At 46.5% G+C, this 20,838-nt stretch overlaps 1 protein-coding gene across 1 annotated transcript in view; it reads right to left on the bottom strand.

The window, feature by feature from the left end:
- Positions 1-20,838, bottom strand: part of LOC140403205 (complement C3-like) — a 297,922-nt gene that overhangs the window by 30,745 nt on the left and 246,339 nt on the right. Inside the window, exons 34-39 of the mRNA XM_072490957.1 lie at positions 19,042-19,129; positions 16,070-16,159; positions 13,180-13,285; positions 12,552-12,641; positions 4,014-4,100; positions 634-717 (exon numbers count right to left, since the gene is read on the bottom strand). Coding sequence (XP_072347058.1) covers positions 634-717; positions 4,014-4,100; positions 12,552-12,641; positions 13,180-13,285; positions 16,070-16,159; positions 19,042-19,129 — 545 coding nt within the window. The remainder of the gene's footprint in view (positions 1-633; positions 718-4,013; positions 4,101-12,551; positions 12,642-13,179; positions 13,286-16,069; positions 16,160-19,041; positions 19,130-20,838) is intronic.

Below are 20,838 nucleotides of genomic sequence, written 5' to 3' on the forward strand. Positions count from 1 at the left end.
CCTCTAATGCTGTTCCCCATGTCTTACCAACCTGCCCACATCTCACCAACCACCCTGACATCTCCATCCTTGCAAACTACCACCCTATTTCCCTTTCCTAACCAAAGCACTCGAATGTATGGATGCCTCCCAAACCCATGTCCATCTTTCCTTGCAAAGCATGGAAATGGCCCTCAAAGTCACAAATGACATCTTTTATGGTTGTAGCAGTGATGTATTTTTGCCAGCTTTGAGCCAGCTTCTCACACCATTTGTCCCTCCAACACCTTTCCACCACTGTCAGCTGAGTGAGATTATTACTTGGTCCTGTCTTATTTATCTAGTCATATCTAGAGAATCAACAATCAAATTTTGTCTAATCGTTATCCTGTAAAGCACTTTGGGAGGTTTCACGGAGCTAAAGGTGCTATATAAATGTGAGTTGCTGTATGTCAACATACATTCAATTTGTTCCCATTTAATTTGCCATCTCAACGGTTATGGTATAGATGCAGACTGTGGACTAAGTGATTTGATGGACCATACAGCGTTAATGCATATCTCGGATTAGTGTTTCGGTTTGACGTAATGTTAATGTGCATTAACATTATTTATTTCTTTTTGGTCAGGTTCAAGAACGTGAAGTTAACCTACCTTGTTTTATCACAGACAGAATTTTCATTTCGTAGTAGATGTAACTGTCTATAATTTTCTTCTTTTGAAATAATACTTTGTAAACTAAAAGGGATAAAATGGATTGAAAAAGAAATGTGTTAAATGTTGTTTATTACTATCACTGTATAAGCTGAAGCTCTGCTCATAAATGTCCAGCAGGGTCACAATACTTAACCCAAAGCTTCCCAACTCTTTGTCAGAACCTTTGAGGTCACGAGCACGCAACTGCCACTGATTCCAGAAGGCTGCCAGGCACCTTAAAATGTGTTTGTTTTTTGGTGCTGGGTGTAGCCTAATTAACTGCTCTGTCAGTCCATTCACGATTCCAAAAAGCCTGTGAATAAATAGGTATCTGCTTCATTTTTGAGCAGCAAGCCTGACTTTTCATCAAGTCCTGTCATTCTGCAGCCTCCCCACTGCTCAACCGCTGGAGTGAAATCATTTACCCACTCCGGCCCCACTTAACAACTTTTGTATCCCAGATGTTCAATCTGAGGGTCACAAGAAGTTGCCAGCATAAAAATAGGTTCACAACAGGAAGGGTTTGGGAAGCACTGACTTAGCCACTAACCACGTGTTATCAAAAGCCTTTGCTCTAAGTTTGGTAAACTTAGGTATGGACAATCAGAGAGTCATTTTTATTGTTATGGCCTCCTTATGTAAGAGGCAGATTACTGTTAATGCATTTGGGGTAAATTACAAGTCAGACTGAGCTTTTGTTTAATTGTTTTTTCTGGTTTGGAATAGAATATGTGACATCTCATATCTGAGAGACATGTTTCAACACTGCACATGTATTACAATCTACGGATAAATGGCTTCACTGGAAATAAGTTTACAAATTTTCCACCTGGGTTGCACACAGCAGCGTCCAGGAGATCAATCCTCATTTATGGGAGTCTCTCAGACAAGCAGGATGGGTGGCAGCCCTAATTATGCGGGAAAAATTATAGCTGAGGTGTGATTTCCCCACCTCGACGCGCCTGGCCCGGTGAATCATGGGAGGGGCCGAATCAGTCTGGGTGAGAAACCTTGTGCATCACCCAACCCTCAGGCTGTGGCACCTCGGGGGGTATCAGGCCATTAGAGCCCAGCAGGGTGGTCAGGGATAGGGTAGGGTGGTACTCTGACACCAAGGTACCTTGGCATTGTTGGGTAGCCTGGTTGGCATGGAGCCATTTTAAGGGACCGTGCTGCTGTCCAAAATCAGTGGGGGCTCCGTGGGTGGCCAGGGACAGGGCAGGGTAGTACCGAGGCATTACGTTGGCACCTTAGCACTGCCAGGCTGGCAGTGTCAAGGTGTCCGGTTGGTACTGCCAAGGGTCGGGGCCTGGGGAGCCATGTCCATGAGGGGATGAGGGGGAGGTTGCAGAAATGTTGGGGGGGGGGGTGTGATGTGGGGGTCCTGACAGCCGGGGGTGTAGCAATCAGGGCAGCCTCTCAAAATGGTGCCCCGATCTGTGAGGAGCCAGTCCTGCTGGCGAGCTCAGATCCCAGTGCCGGAAAGCCTTCAAAGTGTGGCCTTGATGGGGAGAAACACCCCACGGCCCAAAGAAATAGTAAAATGCCGTTGAATAGCGGTCTCAATCTTGGCATTGCAGCCGTCATGAAACACCCCGCCAAACGTGCCTGAAACCGAACTTTGAAATTTTTGTGGTGAATCATTGCCTCTGACTTTTAAAATCATAACAGTTTGACTTCTAACATTAGCCTGTGCCAAAGTGTAAGAGGTGTAACACTGCGACCACTCACCCACACTGTTGGCAATTTCAGCTGTCCTGTGAGAGGCACAGATGAAATGTCAATTATTTCCCAATAAGGAGGAAAACATATTTCCTTGAAACAAATGAGAATGACATTTTCTTTTTTTTAAATAAATTTAGAGTACCCAATTCATTTTTTCCAATTCAGGGGAAATTTAGCATGTTCAATCCACCTATCCTGCACATCTTTGGGTGGTAGGAGGGGAACCCATGCAAACACGGGGAGAATGTGCAAACTCCACATGGACAGTGACCCAGAGCCGGGATCGAATCTGGAACCTCAGCATCATGATGCAGCAGCGCTTTTCTAAAAATAAATTTAGAGTGCCCAATTAATTTTTTCCAATTAAGGGGCTTTTTAGCGTGGCCAATCCACCTAACCTGCACATCTTTTGGGTTGTGGGGGCCAGGCCCACGCAAACACAGGGAGAATGTGCAAACTCCACACTGACAGTGACCCAGAGCCAGGATCGAACCTGGTACCTTGGTGCCATGAGGCAGCAATGCTAACCACTGTGCCACCGTGCTGCCTGAGGCAGCAGTGCTAACCACTGCACCAGTGTGCTGCCCTGAAGTCACAGACTTGCCTGCAACTGTGAAAGCATCCATAAGGTTGCCGACAGTGGATGCCTCACCAGGTGATTCCAAAGCCCAGGACTAGGTGCTGAGGGATGCATTAAAACTTGGAGCAGCCGCTGCAGAGGAGCAAAGGGGGAAGGTTGCTCTCTAAGACATTTCAGCCGCAGTGAACTGAGGGTCTGGGAATTGTATAGAACCCTCTTGGGGCTGTATGACTTTTGTAAGGGCCACGAAGAATCCAGCACGAGTTTTAAGGATACAAAGTAATAACATTTATTTACTATAACATATATACATAACAGTAGCAGTAACTTCCCTTGCTACATACTCCTTCCTGCTGGTTCCAAACTGGCCAGCTTTATTTATACTAGGAGTTTACTAGTGGTTTCTCCGCCCCCCTCATTGGGGAAGCTCATACTCCCACAGGATTGTGGGATTGTCATTAGTCCCCAGCCAATGGTAAGTAGGCAGGTTATAACAATGACTTACACTGAATGTATGCAGTGAATATTATATGTATCACAATTGCATTGAAGATTGCAACTTGATCTAGGTAGACAATTTAAAATACCTTTGCAACATTTCCACAGAATCCCTGGTGCAGAAGGAGGCTGGGCAGAACCTGGGACTTCAGCACCGTGAGGCAGCAGTACTAACCACTGCGCAACCCTGCTGCCCTAGAACTGGCATTTTCTGATCCTCAACAAGTGCAGAGATACTCATATGCTTGGTTTGGATGTGGTGTCTCGAAGTGGTGAAAGAGAAGGAATGAGAATAGAATTTCTACCCCGCAAGAAGTTTGATAAGAATCATTCGCATTAGGTTTGAACATTCCAAATCCTAAACATGTTTCCAATGATCTGACATTTCATTGACACAAATAATATGTATCAATCAACACTACAAATGATGACTATTACAGATACAATGATAAATGGTGTGGCCTGGACCATGCACTTTCAGGGGTCAGTCGAATAGACTGAACAGATTTGCAAAACAGCTGAATGATGCATTTACCATAATCTGTTTGAGGGTCACATGCTTTTTCCTCACGTTGATCAGCTTGAACATGTAGTTCAGGCATTTTAACTGTTATACAACTTCCTATACAGGCAAAAAGAAAAAATACTTTGTCAAATATCTGTGTTTGATTATGCCTGCCATTCCGCGCATACGCAAACTCGCGCCAGCCTTTCAGCGCCAGCTGGAGCATCGCAACCACTCCGGCGTCAACCTAGCCCCTGAGAAATTGGAGAATTCCTCACTTTTGGGGGATGTTGACGCCAGAGTGGTTGGCGCTGGTTTTCCCGCCGGTGTGGGGACATAGCCCCATTTTCAGAGCATCCCGCCCCTAATGTTTCAAAATTACTTCACCTCTAATACTTCCACATTCTCAGGAAAATAGACAACCCAAAAGATAAAGGTACCATTGTTTTGTAATTGTATATTTAATGTTTATCTTTAAGTGTAATTAAGTAAAATTCTTCGATTAAATATTTTAAATTCAGGACTTAGTACACAACCTCCCTCTAGGCTTTAATAACAGCAGAGTACAGGAACTTGCAATTTAGTTGTACAAATGTGAATAAAACATTGAAACATCATTACAAGATATTAACAATCTGGTTTGAAATTTTGGCTTCTTTAGATAAGCCGCTCCCGGGATCTACCTGACTCGCAATGCCTCATGGGGTTCAACATGATCTCGCGAGATGGTGCAAGGTGAATCCCACCCACAATGGGCGGGAACACCTTTTGGCAAATCTGCATATTAGAGCGAGGCAGTAAGCTTCTTTGTTCTCTTTGTTGTAATGTGCAGATTCCCACGGTACCTGAAGCTTTGGGATTAACTCCCTCTGCCTCGAGGACCTCGGCTGAAAGCCATTTGGTACTTGTCCCCACAAATGGGGACCAGAGAGAACGGCACTTGTGAGGGTCTCCAAGGGGATCGGAGGCCCCTAGTTGCATGCTCTTTGGGCAGGGTGGTGTCCTGGCACTGCTGGTGCCACTGCTAGCCTGGCATCCTGACAGTGCCCCCTGGGAACCAGCCTGGCACTGCCAAGGTGCCAAACTGGAAATTTTGGTGTGTGCGCAATCAGACCTGTTGTGACATCTTGACCTCCCTTCCGATACACAAACTCTTGCAGGGGTCAGGGCAGGGCCCTTATCCAGCAGCAGCAGCAGCCAGACAGCCTGGTGGCCTCCTCTGTGAACACTCCAAGGATAAGCATCCACTCAGAGTCTCCTCTGCATGTGACCGTCTCCACTCCAACTATTCAAGCTGCAGAGAGTGCTTCTGCCCACGAGCAGGAGACCATTATCCAGCCAGGACCCTTCAGGTGTAAAACTACCAGAGGACATCCACCAAAGTCGTCACAGACATCAGGACGTAACAGACAACAGTCTGGCTCCACCTCTTTATGCAGATGTCAGGGCTGCCCCCAGGTGTAGGGTCATGAAAATTAAGAAAGTATGATCTCACTTTTGGGTCACGAGTGTCCGATCACTGTAAAGAAATTGTACTTTTGTGAATACACTTGACGGCTATGTCAATGTTTTGGTCAACTAAAGACATTGGGTGCGATTCTCTGGTGTCAACCACTCCGGCGCCGGCCTCGCCCCTGAAGGTGCGGAGGATTCCGCACCTTCGGGGCGGCCCGACGCCGGAGTGGTTCATGCCACTCCTTCGTGCCGGAGTTGCCCACCCCGCCGCTATTTGAAGAATCCCGCCCGTGGTCGTTGGGAGGGATGGGTCAATCAGTAAGGCAATCACTACTCGTGTTTGACAGGTCCCCCGGATGGAGCCCGGTGGTTCCTCACCTCTGCGACATCCGCCAACCTCCGCATGGCTGACCGATCTGTCCTCAACAACCCCCCCCCCCTCCCCCCAACCAGGGCACAAAGCTCTCCTGATGATTATGGGAGAGTTTTTCCTGAGGAGACACAGAGAGGGCATCGCTAGCCACAGACATGGTTCACAGTGGTGGGAGAGTGGGTGCGAAGGAGGGAGGGGGGTGTGGAGTTGAGAGGGCTGGGGGTTAGATGGGGACTGGGGGGGGGGGGATGGTGTGGCGGTGGGGGGCGTTGGTGTCTACTCACTCATGCTGCACGGTGGAGGTCGTTGACCTTCTTACGGCACTGAAGGCCAGTCCTCCTGGTCGTACTCCCAAGCTGACAGCTGCCGCCACCTCATCCCAGGCAGCACTTGCTGCATTGTGCCGGACTGTCCAGGACCCTCAGGGGAACAGGACATCCCTTCTGGCTTCCGCGGTACCTCGCAACCTCCCCAGGTCAGCATCTCCGCATCTTGGGGCTGGTCTCTTGGTCGCCATTATTGCAAGCTGGCTGGGTGGCTGGGGTTGGCTGAGCAAGTGCAGCTTAAGTGCTGCTAGACCTTGTTAGCGGGGGACTAGCGAGCCTCCATTTGCAACAGGAACCCCGTGAGGACTCGTTAGGTGTACAAATTAATGTTAAATTGCATTGCCGGCCTCGCTGGGCTGAGTACCAGGAAGTTTGCGGCAATTCCCGCTCGCTACCACACTTGGAAATGTTTCCGGAGAACTGCGCCCATTGTGAATTTGTACAGAATCCTCTTATGTTGAGTCTAAAAGTGCTAGGTTCCAATGGCTGGTGACCGAAGCACTTATAATAACAGCAGTTTATTCAGTAATCTGAGCAGCTCTTACAAGCTTCTCCTCCGCCAATGTGCGGGGAGCGCCCATGCTGCTATCATGTGATGTTAGAAATAACTACGTTATCACATCGCCGCTTGGTTTACATTGAGGTTTAGCTATCCTCCCACTAAATTTTTTTTTTAAGTACTTTTATTCAACAAATTTTCAACATTTTTACAATTTAGAACAATCCCACAACCCCCCCCCCCCCCCACCCATTAAGCCCCCTCGCCTCCCCTTAGAGAGAATTTCACTTTTTCCAGGCCTAAAACTCCAGCAAGTCACCCTGCCACAATGAGGCACAGGGTGGAGAAGGTGATTTCCGCCCCAACAAGACTCACCTGAGAGCAATCTGCGAAGCGAAGGCTAAAACATCTGCCCCGTACCTGCCTGAAGCTCCGGCCGGTCTGACATCCCAAATAGGGCTTCTAGGGGACCGCGCTCCACATCCAGATGGGAAACTCCCGAAAAGGTGCCGTCCTCTCAAACCTTTCCAGCTTTGGTCAGGCCCAAAACATATGCACATGGTTCGCAGGGCCATTCCACATCGCTCACAGACATCCTCCATCCCTTCAAACAGTCAGCTCATCCTAGATTTTGCAAGGTGTGCCCTGTACACCACCTTCAGCTGTATCAACCCCAGCCTTGCACACAAAATCGAGGCGTTTACCCTTCGCAGCACCTCCACCACAATCTCTCCTCTAGCGCCGCCCCAACTCTTCCTTCCACCTCGCCTTAACTCCCTTCATGGACATCCCATCCTCCTCCAAAATCCTCCCATAAATCGCCGAGACAAACCCCCCCCTCACATCACCGCCTCCAACAACGATGAGGCAGACACTGTCGGTAAGACCCATCTCGCAAAGTTCTGCGCCTGCATACACCTAAAACATTCGCCCCCGCACCAGCCCAAACTTCTCGCTCAGCTCCTGCAAAATTGCAACTGCCCTCAAAGAAGCAAATCTTTAATTTCCTTGATCCCCCTTCTCCTCACATCCCCGAAACCTTGCATTCATCTGCCCGGCTCAAACCCATGATTCCCCCTAATCGGCATCCCGCTGACTCAGCTCCCAACTTAGAATGCTGCCTAAACTGCCTCCAGATTTGCAGCGTGGCCACCACCATTGAACTCACCAAATACTTCCCTGGAGCCATTGGGGGTGGCGCCATTGCCAGAACCCGCAACCCTCCAAGAGCCTGCCTCCATTCTCACGCACAAAGCCCCCATCTCCAGATTCCATTCGCTGCCCAATAATAATACATCATATTTGGGAGGCCTAGCCCCCCCCCCCCCCCCCCACCCCCCACACTGCCGTCCCCTCTGCAATGTCACTTTCCTAATCCTCGCCACATTCCCTGCCCAAACAAATGAGATCAGCTTGTCCACCCCCAAAAAAAGACCTTGGGCAAAAAGACCAGCAGGCACTGAAACTGAAACAGAAACAAGAATCGCAGTAAAATATTGATCTTTACTGCCTGTACCTGGCCTGCCAACGACAGAGCAAGATTGTCCCACCTCAACAAGTCAGCCTTTACCCTCCCCACCAAGCTAGTGAAAGTGAACTTCCGGAGGCCTGTCCAATACCGGGCCACCTGCACCCCAAATACCTAAAGTGAGATGCTGCCAATGAAATAGCAGCCCCCCTACTCCTGCTCCCACTCCTGGCGAAGAAACCAGAAAATACTCACTTTTCCCGAAATCCAATTTGTACCCTGAAAACATCCCAAGCCTCTGAAGCAACCCATAATGCTCCCCACCAAGAGCTCGACTCCAAAATATACAAGTCATCAGCATATAAGTACACCCAATCTCCACCACCACCTCCCACCACCCTCACTATCCCCTTCCACAACTCCGAACTCTTCAGCGCAATGGCCAAGGGCTCCATAGCCAATGCAAACAGATGGGGGCACATGTGGCATCCCTGCCCCGTACCCTGGTGCAATGCAAAGTACCCTAAATTCATGTTTCAAGTCTGGCTGATTCTTTGTCAAAGTCATCCAGACTCGAAACGTTAGCTTCCTTTTCTCTCCGCAGATGCTGTCAGACCTGCTGAGATTGTCCAGTATTTTCTGTTTCTGTTTCAGATTCCAGCATCCGCAGTAATTTTCTTTTATTTACCCTGAATTCATATTATTCGTGTGCACCCCCGCATCGGCTCCTTGTACAAGCTGCACCCACGCCACAACCTTCGGCCCAATCCCAAATTTCTTCAACACCGCCATCAAATAACTCCACTCCAGCCGGTCAAACGCGTTCTCCGTATCTAACACCGCCACTTCAGTCTCCCTACCCTCTGCCGGAGAAAGCACCACATTCAACAGCCTCCTCACATTCAAGGACAACTGTCTTCCCTTTACAAACCCCGTCTGATCCTCCCCAATTTGGAAGATGCCTCTCCAACATTGATGCCAGCACCGTTGTCAATATCCAGGCATCCACATTCAGCAGAGATATGGGCTTGTACACCCACACTCCACCGGATCCTTGCCCCATCGTTTGCGGCAAGATACCCCTGTCCATCGCGTGCTCGAACATTCCCACCATCAACGCCGCCAGTCTATCCATACATCTTTTACAAAATTTCACCAGAAACCCACCTGGCTCTGCCACCTTCCCTGCCTGCATCCTCCCAATTTCCATCTTCACCTCCTCCACTCATTGGTTCCTCCAGCACTGCCCTCTCTACCTCACCCAACCTCAGGCACTCTAACCCACCCAGAAACTTCATCTCCCGCTCATCCTCTGGTGGCTCCAATTTATACAAATCTCTATAAAACTCCTCGAAAAACTTACTAATCTGTTCCGGAGCCGCCATGAACTCCTCCATCCTGTCCTGTACCTGAACTATTTCATTCGCCACAGCCTCCTTATGAAACTGACCTGACACATACACCCTGCCGCCTTCTTCCCATATTCATAAATAGCCCCCTTGCCCTTCTCAATTGACGCACCGCTTTCCCCTTGGGCAATAGGTCAAACCTCGCCTGCAGCTCCTTCCTCTTTGCCAGAAGCCCCAGGTCCTGGACCCCCATGTACCTCTTTTAAAATCTCTTCTACCCGGGCGGCACGGTGACGCAGTGGTTAGCACTGCTGCCTACGGCGCTGGGGACCCGGGTTCGAACCTGACCCTGGATCACTGTGGAGTTTGCACATTCCCTCCCGTATCTGCGTGGGTTTCACCCCCACAACCCAAAGGTGTGCAGGTTAGGTGGATTGCCCAAGCTAAATTGTCCCTTAATTGGAAAAAAAAAAAATTGGGTACTCTAAAACCTTTTTTTTTTTTTTTTAAATCTCTTCCACAAATCGTTGACATTCCACCGCCTTCAGAGCCTCCCAAACACCGACCGCGAAACCTCCTCCATGCAACTGAACCCCACATACTCCTCAATCATCTTTCCTATCTAGTCTCTTCTGGAGAATCCTGGGACGCAGCCTCATCAGAGGGGCAGAACTCAGGGGAGCTGATGGCCACCATCTCCACTCCATGGGACGGGTCCGGGTTGGCACTCAGTGCCCCTTCCTCCCCATAGGGCCCTGGGGTTCACTTTGGGATGGAGGGATGGCTGGTTCGAGCCCCAGCTGCATCACCAGGCCCTGCCAGCCCTGGCAGTTCCCCATGATCTGCACCATCGTTTTGACGCCCTCAGTGTTGCTCCTCAGTGATTGGGCCATGCTCTTCAGTTCCTCAGCAGTGCCCACCTGCAACTGGGACAAGCTCCACAGCGCCTTGGCCACTTCCACCTGAGAGCAAGACTTGTCCCGCAGAACCACATCAAGGTCAGGCTGGTACTGGGTCACATCCCCCAGCGAGTCGAACATTCTGCCGAAACCCTCAGCCATGGCAGTCACCAACTGCGCGATGCCTTGGAAACCTTCACCCATGGTGCCAACATCGTGCACTAGGTTCTCCACTCAGTCGCCACCCCAGCAGTGTTGGCTTCAGTGCCAAACATTGCTGGCGACAGCTCCAGCGCCCATAGCCTCTGGGCCTCCTCCAAGCGGCTATGGATCTGCTGGAGTGACGCTGACATCTTGCTCTGAATGTACCGGCTGCACCTTAATATCTCCATCAGGTCCGGGATGACCTCTTCCACAGGCTCGGTATCAGGCTTGTACCCAGCTGGGTCCTGAGATCCAGCCGACTGCTGTTTCACCAAGGGGTTCTTGCCTCCACCTGATGTACATCAGCAGCAGTGTGGTGCTCACCAGACTGTGCTCAGAGGTATGACCACTAACATTTCACACCGAGGTGCCTGTATCTGCTCTGCTGGAGGATGGGGATGACAGCTGTGCCGCGACTATTACAGTGGCATCCTTGGAGCTCTCCTCCGAGGAGGTCTCACGGGAAACTGGAGAGGGGGTCACTGGGGATCGGCCGGTGCCGTCGGCTGGAGGACCTGCGGGAGAATGGAAACGTGGTCAGTGGGAGGGATGAGTCAGTCAGTAAGGCAATAACAACTCACGTTTGACAGGTAATCCGGGTGGAACCCGGTGGTTCCTCACCTCTGTGGCGTCCGCCAGACTCCACGTTGGTGACCGCTCTGTCCTCGGCCACCCCATCACCTCCAGGGCATTTCCTCGAAGGTGGTGAGGATCCTGATGTCAGACACACTACCGTCAGTCAGGGCCCTCTCCCAATGATTGTGGGAGAGCTTTTCCTGAGGAGACACAGAGAGGACATCGTTAAGCACATGTGTGGTCCACCATGGTGGAAGGGGGCAGTGTGAAGGAAGATATGGGGGATTGAAGGCGGTGGAGGAGGGTGGAGGGTCACATGGAGAGTTGGGGTGTGGATGCTCACGTGGGGGAGAAAAGATGTCAGTGGAGGGGGAGGCGGCATTGGTGCCTACTCACTCGTGCTGCTCGGTGCAGGTCATTCACCTTTCTCCTGCACTGGAGGCCAGTTCTCCTGGTCACACTCCCGGCACTCACAGCCGCCACCACCTCGTCCCAGGCAGCACTGGCTGCCATATGGCTGAGCCTCCTGGATCCTTGGGGCAACAGTTCATCCCTCCTCGCCTCCACAGAGTCTAGCAGCCTCCCCAGGTCTGCATCTCCGAGGCCAGTCTCCTGGGCACCATTGTTGCGAGCTGGTTGCAGTTGGTTGAGCAAGTGCAGTTTAAGTGCTGCTCGACCTTGTTTGTGGGGGGACTGGCGAGCATGGTGTCGGCGAATCAGCTGGCGAGCCTTCATTTGCGGCAAGAAGCCCATGAGGCCTCGTTCAGTGGACCAATTAACTTTGAATAGAGTTGACGGCCTCGCTGGGCCGAGCACCGTGCAGGTCCCAGCAGTTCTTGCTTGCTACAACACTTAGAAATCTTTCTGAAAAATCGTGCTTTCATATTTCTCCATTTCCTCTACCTTCTACTATGGCTTTGTTGCTGTTTTATGAATGTGAAATTGAAACATATGTACAGGAGTTACACTAAAGTACAAAAATACAAGCCAGGGTCCGTGACTATGGACCAAGCAGGAAGCTATGCTCACAAGGTTGAAATATCTGACAAAACCTTTAGTCCATCTCAAACCCATGCTCCCAGGGAGTGGAACTGAGTATGAGAAGAAGATTGCAGATCATCTCTTTAGATTTGCTACCATAATTAAATGTATACTTATGCAAAATTACTAAATTGGTATGGATTCTCTGTGATATTGAGCTGATTTAAGTCAAGTTTGCACTGATAACAAGTCATAGACATTGGTATATGTAGATCAGTTCATTATTAAATTAATCAAACTTCATCCCATTGCACTATTGGAAATGTGCCACTACTTGATAGCTTCAACTTAGATTATATCCCAGGCATAATGAGCAGACAAATACTACAGTGCATCACATTAAAAAATTCCCATATAACACCTTTAACTGAATCCTACCTTCTGCACATCTGCAAACATCACCTTCACAGATTTTACTAAGCATACCACTGTTTGCATTGACATTGTAGAATTTAGTGCAACTGTTTTCTGCATGTGGATAACAAAAATGACATGAATATAATAGGGATAGATTAAGACAAGTTATACAAACAATTCTTTTTATTTAAATTTATTACAATTTATTAAAACACTGAAAACTGACTACCTAGAAAATGCCGTAATTTTTAAATTCAGGACAATTGAAAATCTTGCAATGTCAGCCCATAAATTTCTATCTGCCAAGCAATTGTATCAAAGTTCCCGAACAATAAATAGAAAAGAATTACCAAATTCAGATAAAGTATTCATGGCAATGAACACATTTAAGATACCTGACCTTGGTATTCTTCCCGTTTTGAGCAATTACCTAAGTTTTATGTTGTCAGATCAATAAATATTTTAAGTTTTACAACTGAACGTTATTTTTTAAAACTTTTAATTCCCATCATTTTCATAATCATCCTGTGTCAATCTCTTATTTCCCTCATGGCATTCTTTCCAAGTAACTTAACCTTTTTCTTATGACCTTAGTCTCCACTCAAGAGATGTCAAACGAAGTCAGCACGAAAGCCTTACAAGTACTCACCTGTATCGTAATATTCATAAACCTTGACAGACGCTGGTTGGATAAGTCCAACTTTGAAGAATTGATGTACCTTAAATCCCAAGCAAGTGTCTTCTGCATGTGAAACCTGTCAGTAATTTAAAAGAGAAAATCAGAACTCAATCGATTAAAGATAAGCCAAAAGGGTTAATCTACATATGTGAAGACGGTAGTACAGCACTATTGGGAATATAATTCACCTGATGATATTAAACAAGGGATTGTTTCAGAGATGCTAAAGAGAATTCAAACTTCACATAATGCAGGCATGATTGAAATGCGCAATAAACACCATTTAGAAATAATTATTAACGCAGTCCAAAGTAAATTCCAATCTCAACAAAATACTTTTTAAATTCTGAAACCGATATCAGAATTCTTACCATGATGGAGAGGGTTCCTGGCTTAACAAAATTGGCGCCAGAAGCCAGAATCCAGAAGTTCTACTACTAAATCCATCACCCACCATTTTCTCCAGATGGTGGGGTGGCTGTGGGGAGGGGGGATGGTGGAGGGTGGTACTTTGCACATTTGTGGTTCAGCAAGGCATTGCACACAGCAAAGAGCAGCTGCCTTCAGTCAGACAATTTTGGCTATTGTGATGCCCAAATCGTCCCACTTCAGACCTGTCAAGGAAAGGTTTAAAATTTGTGGAGTTCTTTGGAGTTATAAGGTACCATTTGGGAGAGGTACTTTGCCCTTTTGGATTGTTAAACGTAGACATGACTGTGCGGAAAATGTGGATAAACACATTGGGGGGGGGGGGCATTTTCCAACCTGTTTTCAGTGGGCAGGAATGCCAATGGGAGCAGAGAATCGAGGGTGAGTCAAAAAACGGCTTTCACGCAGTGGGATTCCCTGCCTGATTGTCCCGTTCCCTGCCAATGAAGTAATGGGGTTCTTACGATGAAAGGTAGTAGATATTACCATTTAGTTAGCAAGGCATCCCTCCCCTGCCATCAGCGAGATGTCATGTTGACAGGATTTACAATAGTTTTTGTAAAAGGGGAACTTGGCGAACAGTACCCGCAGAGCCAGTGCTAGGGGGCTTCCATTCAGGATATGCATGGGGGTAGGGTGTTCCTTGTGTCCATGGGGGCAGTGAGGGTTATCCCCTATGTCCAATGGAGTGGGGAAGGATGTTCATTGTGTCTGCGGGTGTGGGGCGGGTTTTCATGTCCTTGAGTGGGAGGATCCTTGTTTCTTTTTTTAGATCAGAATCCAAAAAATGGTCCAATGAATTTTGCTGCTATTTGGACTAATACAGTGGGGAGCATAGTTAAGGTTGGGGCCAGTTTTTGAGCCACCCAACCTGACAGACACCAGGTGGATAGGCAACTAAAACTGACCAGGTTACCTGCCCGCTGGCAACAGTACAACAGTCTTTGACAGTTCAAAACTCAAAATTGTCAATGAAGTATTTTGAGACAGCCTGATACTGACCCAGATTTTGGACATGACAGGTCAGCTCTCCATCATGGTGAAAATAGCAGTAATGCGAAAAAATTAAAGTCCTGGCTGAAGCATGGCATTTCCCACTTTTGCGGGGCACAAAATTGAAGTTGGTCCTGGGTTCATGCATGCATGGTTTACAGAGGTAGCTGGCCATTAAATCATCAGTTGCCTCCACTGAAATGGGATTTTGGAAAACCAGTGGGTTGAATCCCAACATGCGCAGATTAGGACATGTATGAGGCAGCCTGAACTTATTTGCTCAGATAGCTAGGGCAGCCTTTGTAAAGGTAAGGTACTCCTTTTGATATTGTCCTTGGACATCTTGGGGAGAAGTAAGGCAGTCTTTGCGGTAAGTATAGCACCCGTCCAGATTATTAAATTAGACATGATTATGTGGAAAAAGTATGTAAACCCATTGGAACTGCCAACACTGTCGACAAACTTCTAATCTGCCAAGGATCTGTCAAAACACATTAGAATTGTCAAAGCTGTCAATGGATTTAACGCTGCTGGGCTTTCAAGATTTAAAAAAGGTGTGGAATAAAAAACATAAATCCATGCCTGATATTTACTTTCCAACTGATGGCGTAAGCATTGGAGCTATCATGATAGGATTTGCACACCAATGGCTGATTTTATCACATCGGGTGTCTGTTAAGTGAGCAGTTTGATTGACAGATTCAAGTGGTTATAGAATAGAAATATTTATTGTAATAAGTGATTAAGTCCTTAAATAATATTGCTGTTTCCATAAACGATTCCTACTTTTTAAATAAAATGCGTGTTTTTTCAAATATTCATGATATCAATAGATTTTATTTTCTGCCAAAATAGTTTCTAAGGTTTGTTACATACTCGGTGAGCTGTCATGGAGAGGGTAAGGGAAAATTGTGGTGAGTGACAGATAGGTTGCCATGAATTGGATTAAGTTGGCATGGGTTATCAAGGTACTTGGCGGTGGAGGGGCACAGGTCAGCTTGGGATTATGAGGGGGCATTGGGGTGAGTAGAAGGGCACAGGAAGCCATGGGAGTATAAAGGGCCATAGGAGAAGGTGGGGGGCATGAGATGCATGATTGTCATGGAGAGCGTGTACTGGGTGAGGGTTGGACAAATGTTTTTTACATTAATTTTTTTTAAATTTTGGGCACAGTGCCAGAGCCCCGAGATAGGCCTTTCGCCTAGCGTTTCCTCCATACGCGGCAGCCTCCTCATTTCTAGCCAGGTTATCCACCAGTCCCCTGGCCTGAAAATTCCTACCTCTAAAGAGGGTATAGAGAAAGTCTGGGCAGACATTTTTAAAGGCCAGATTCACAAAGCTATGAATTCTCCCATCTCTGCTTGCCAGGCCCAGGAGTGAAAACCTGCCACCGTCTTTCTTCTATCTTACAATGCTCAGAATATGGTTTGTCTCTTACCGAATCCAAATAAATGATCAGTGACCCTTGGGTTGATAATGCCTTGTCTAGTTCATATCTTGATATGTAACCGTCCACTCCGTTGTTCAGCTGGAAATAAATCGGGCTGAATGTTATCAAGTTATGATTTGCTCATACATACACCAAGAGGATATATGATTACACATAGTTTGGTGAGATGGTTTCAGACAGATGCAGAAATTCAGCATTATACCTGAAAATCTCAAACCAATTGCAGATTCATTCACACCGGTAGAATTTGGTTTGCACAATATTAGCTGGGAGGATTCCTGAAAGGAACACCAGTCTGAACTAAAGAAGTGAGAGGAATGATGAAAGCAATAAGAACTGGGGTTCGAGGACAGCGTGGATTGAGGGGTGGGGAAGGGGGAAGCTAATGAGAAGGAGAAGAACGTCTATGCGAAGTGAAAGTGGGGGGGGGGGGCGAAGAGCACCAACATTGTCTCTGAGGGCAAGTGAGAGAAGAACAATATTTACATTTCTTAAGTATTTCACATTCAATTATACTCTGCATCACATGAATACTTCTTCTAACTAGACTTGATCAATTTTCTTTGACAGAAAATTGTGAATTTCATTGTTAACATTCACTTACCATTGGAAAGGAAGTTTCTTTTTAGATTTTAGAACTAAATAAAAGTATACTGCGATCATTTGAAGTTGAGAGAACTAAAATTGAATGTTCAAAGGATGCAGTAGTTGGCATCCCACTGCTCTGTTCTAATATTCAATGAGGTAGGGTGCTCCTATCTCTAGAGCGAGCACAAAAATTCATACGATCAGTGACCTCAAACGGAATAGTCAAACTGGGTTCAGTCATAACTGAAAATGGTTTCCCTGTCGTACACTGGCTGCCACACTCAAATGTACATTCCGACAACAACCAACACCATTCTTATCTGCCAACATTTTTGTGTGCTCTGGTAATTAAGGGATTTTTAAAAATTCATCAGAGGGATATGGGAATTGGTGTGAGGAGCCAGACTTGAAGTAAAAGCTCAACCATGAACTTATTGAATGGCTCGACAGGCTTCAATGGCCTACACGAGCCTTCCACTTATGTTCTGCAAACAGATTAATTGGTCACTTATCTAGTTGGTTGTAAGAGATCCTGCTGTCTACAAAAAGTTAGTTCCATAATAGTTTTTTATTATTTCAAGGTGATGAACACCTTGAGATATTTCTCAAACATGCTAAAGTTACGATCAGAAGAATTAGGAACATGGGTAGTTCTACAACCCCTCAGGCCTGCTTCACTGTTTAATATGATCATGAGCTTCTACATCAACTACACTTACTACACTTTCCCTCACCATCCTTATATGCCTTGATTCCCGACATGCCCAAAAATCTATACAGCTCGTTTGAATCTTCTCAATGACTAAGCATCCCCAGTTGTATCGGGTAGAGAATTCCAAATATTCACAACCATCAGAGTAAAGAAATGTCTTCTCATCTCAGTCATCTCAACAGCCAAACACTTATTCTGAGACTATGGAGGGGCAGAAGAAAAGTGGAGTTGAAACTTCAGCAAGATCAACTATGATCTTACTGAATGGTGGAGCAGGCTCAATAGGCCGAATGTTCCTATGCTCCCTCATTTTCCAATTGGGGAAACAGCCTCACAGCATTTAGCCTGTCACGCCCTCGAAGAACGTTGTACATTTCAATGCGATCGCCTCTCATTCTTCATGGTATGATAGCACAGTGATTAGCACTGTTACTTCACAGCGGCAGGGTCCCAGGTTCGATTCCCGGCTTGGGTCACTGTCAGTGCGAATTCTGCACCTTCTCTCAGTGTCTGCGTGGGTTTCCTCCGGGTGCTCAGGTTTCCTCTTCCAAGTTCTGAAAGACTTGCTTGTTAGGTGAATTAGATATTCTTAATTCTCCCTCTGTGTACCTGAACAGGCGCTGGAGTGTGGTGACCAGGAGCTTTTCACAGTAACTTCATTGCAGTGTTAATGTAAGCTTACTTGTGACAATAAAGATTATTATTATTCTGCAGAGAAAATGGACCATTCTACTCACTCTCTCCTCATAGGACAGTTTCTCATCCCAGGATTCAATCTCATAAACCTTTGTTACACTTCAAGGCAAATATTTCCTTCCTTTGTTAAAGAGACCTGAACTGTACACATTACTTCCTTTGGTAACTGTACACAATACTTCCTTTGGTAACTATGCGCGATACTTCCTTTGGTTTCACTGCAAAACTTTCTTGTGCACATGCTTCAACCTCCTTGCATTACAGGTCAAGATTTCATTTTCCCTCCTAATTTCTCATTCTAACTGCATGTAAATACTCAGTGGTTCACGTACAAAGTATCCAAATCCCTCTGACTACCAACACTTACCAGTCTTACTTTTTAAAAAGATATTCTGCTTTTCCTTCCTTCCTACCACAGTAGATTTCACATTTTCCCCATTTACTTCCCAAATGCTCAAATAAGTTCCCATGAACTTATCCTCCAAGCTCCAATTGCCAATCTGGTTTGTCCAGATTACATGAAAACTGAAGTCGTGACACTTATTACGTTATCTTTTTTAGATGTTCCTCTCATTTCCTGCTTCAAATGTCATCCAGTACTATTACGTTTAGGGTGGCTATAGCTACTCCCACTATTTTGCAGCTCCAACCGCATGTACCAATTTGTCATCCCAATGTTCTGGACTAAGATATCTTCTTACTTCTGCCATGGTCTCATCCTTTGTTATCAGGGTTATCCCACCTGCTTTCCCATTTTGTCTAACTTTATTACAAGTTAAGCATCCTGGAAACTTCACTCTGCTACTGGTAATAGCTACCAAATCTAAAGTTTTATTTCTATTTGTGCCATTAATACAGCTAAAGCCCTGCTTTTAGATGCAGCATCTTTCATTTTAACTTTTGTCGTGATCTTGGTTCCGATATACATGTAAGCTGTTCTTATTAAATAATAAAGGTGTCTTACCAAATCCAGATCTTGTGTATCTGGAGAAAATCCTGTCAGCATGGAAATATCTACAATGACCATTGAGGAATCGGAATCGGCAAGATACCTTGGAAGAACAAGGTATTACAAGTTTACTTTGAAAATGAGTAAAACATATGACAATCATTGGACATTTTGAGCCCTTGCTGAGAGAAACATGCAGATTGTGGAATATTATTCACTCGGAATTTCAAAACTTAATTTTTTTGGCAACAGTATTTCCTTAATAAAGATGTATAATTCCATTATTGTATTTTGCATTTTCATCAAATAAACTGCTGGAAAAGTAACTTCCTTTTGGAAGTAAAAATGGGGTAAAAGGAGAAGAGTTCAAAAGGTCACTTTGCAGGAAATCAAAACAGATAATATCACCCGGTTGATATCAGACAAGCAGCTGAGAGTAGTCGAGTCAAGAGAAGTAGATATGAAGGAGGTAGTGAAGAGAGTCTTGTAGGGTGTATGTGGAAGCGAATTCCATGGGGAAACATGGGTTTCAGTTAGATTACCTTGGGGATAAAAGAGAGTTTAACCACCTTCTCTTTGAGGTCAAATGGCAAGTAACATTCGTGCCACACAAGTGCCAGACAATGACCATCTCCAACAAGAGACAATCTCACCATTTCCCCTTGAATTCCAATGGCATCGCCATCACTGAATCCCCCACTATCAATATCCTGGAGTTATCATAGACAAGAAACTGAACTGGATTAGCCATATAAATACTGTGCCTACCAGTGACGAACAGAGGCTAGGAAACCTACAGCGAGTAATTCACCTCCTGACACCCAAAGCCATTACACAATCTACAAGGAGTGTGATGGAATACTCACCACTTACATGGATGAGTGCAGCTCCACAACACTCAAGTAGCTTCACACCTTCCAGAAGGAAGCAGTCGACTTGATTGGCATCTCTTCCACATACATTCACTCCCTCCACAGTAGCAGCAGTATATTATCTACAAGATGCACTGCAGGAACGCACCAAGGCTCCTTGGACAGGACCTCCAAACCCAGGACTACTACCATCAAGAAAAAAAGGGCAGAGGATACATGGCAACACCAGCACCTGGAATTTCCCCTCCAAGCCACTCACCACAACTGTCAGCAAATTATGGCGATGTTGGACACTTTCTGTACCCCCTCTACCCCTTCTGTCTCCCTCAGCAGCCACGACGCCGGTTTCACGATTTTTTAAAGCACAAGTGAACCGCGCCGTCGGGAACTCGGCCTATCGGAGGCGGAGCATCGCAGAGACCCCAGAGAATACTGGGTTGGGCCCGCTAATAACATGCAAGCGGTGTTTATTGTACGTGCGTTGCGGACTGCATTGACGCCGCTATCGAGGTGATGGAAAATTGCAATTTGGCGTCAAATCGGTGCCCGCCACGATTTTAGCATCAGAATGTATTCTCTGCCCAATCGCGTTTCGCAATTTCGTCGTCAGCCAATGGAACATCCAGTCCATGGAGTTTCAGCCAAAGTGCACCCAGATTTCACAGGAAAGATGTAACTTGACAGGAAAGATAATTTGGAGGTGAGGATGGTAGTTTGTAAGGATATGTTCCAGGTGATTGCCTTGAAGGTTGTGAGAATGATAGTTTTAAATGAGGGCGATAATATCTGAGAAGAGGGAACCATTTGAAATGAAATGAAAATCGCTTATTGTCACAAGTAGGCTTCAAATGAAGTTACTGTAAAAAGCCCGCGTCGCCACATTCCGGCGCCTGTTCGGGGAGGCTGGTACGGGAGTTGAACCCGCGCTGCTGGCCTGCCT

This window comes from Scyliorhinus torazame, chromosome 27 (genome assembly GCF_047496885.1).
Source record: "Scyliorhinus torazame isolate Kashiwa2021f chromosome 27, sScyTor2.1, whole genome shotgun sequence".
Classification (NCBI taxonomy): Eukaryota; Metazoa; Chordata; class Chondrichthyes; order Carcharhiniformes; family Scyliorhinidae; genus Scyliorhinus; species Scyliorhinus torazame.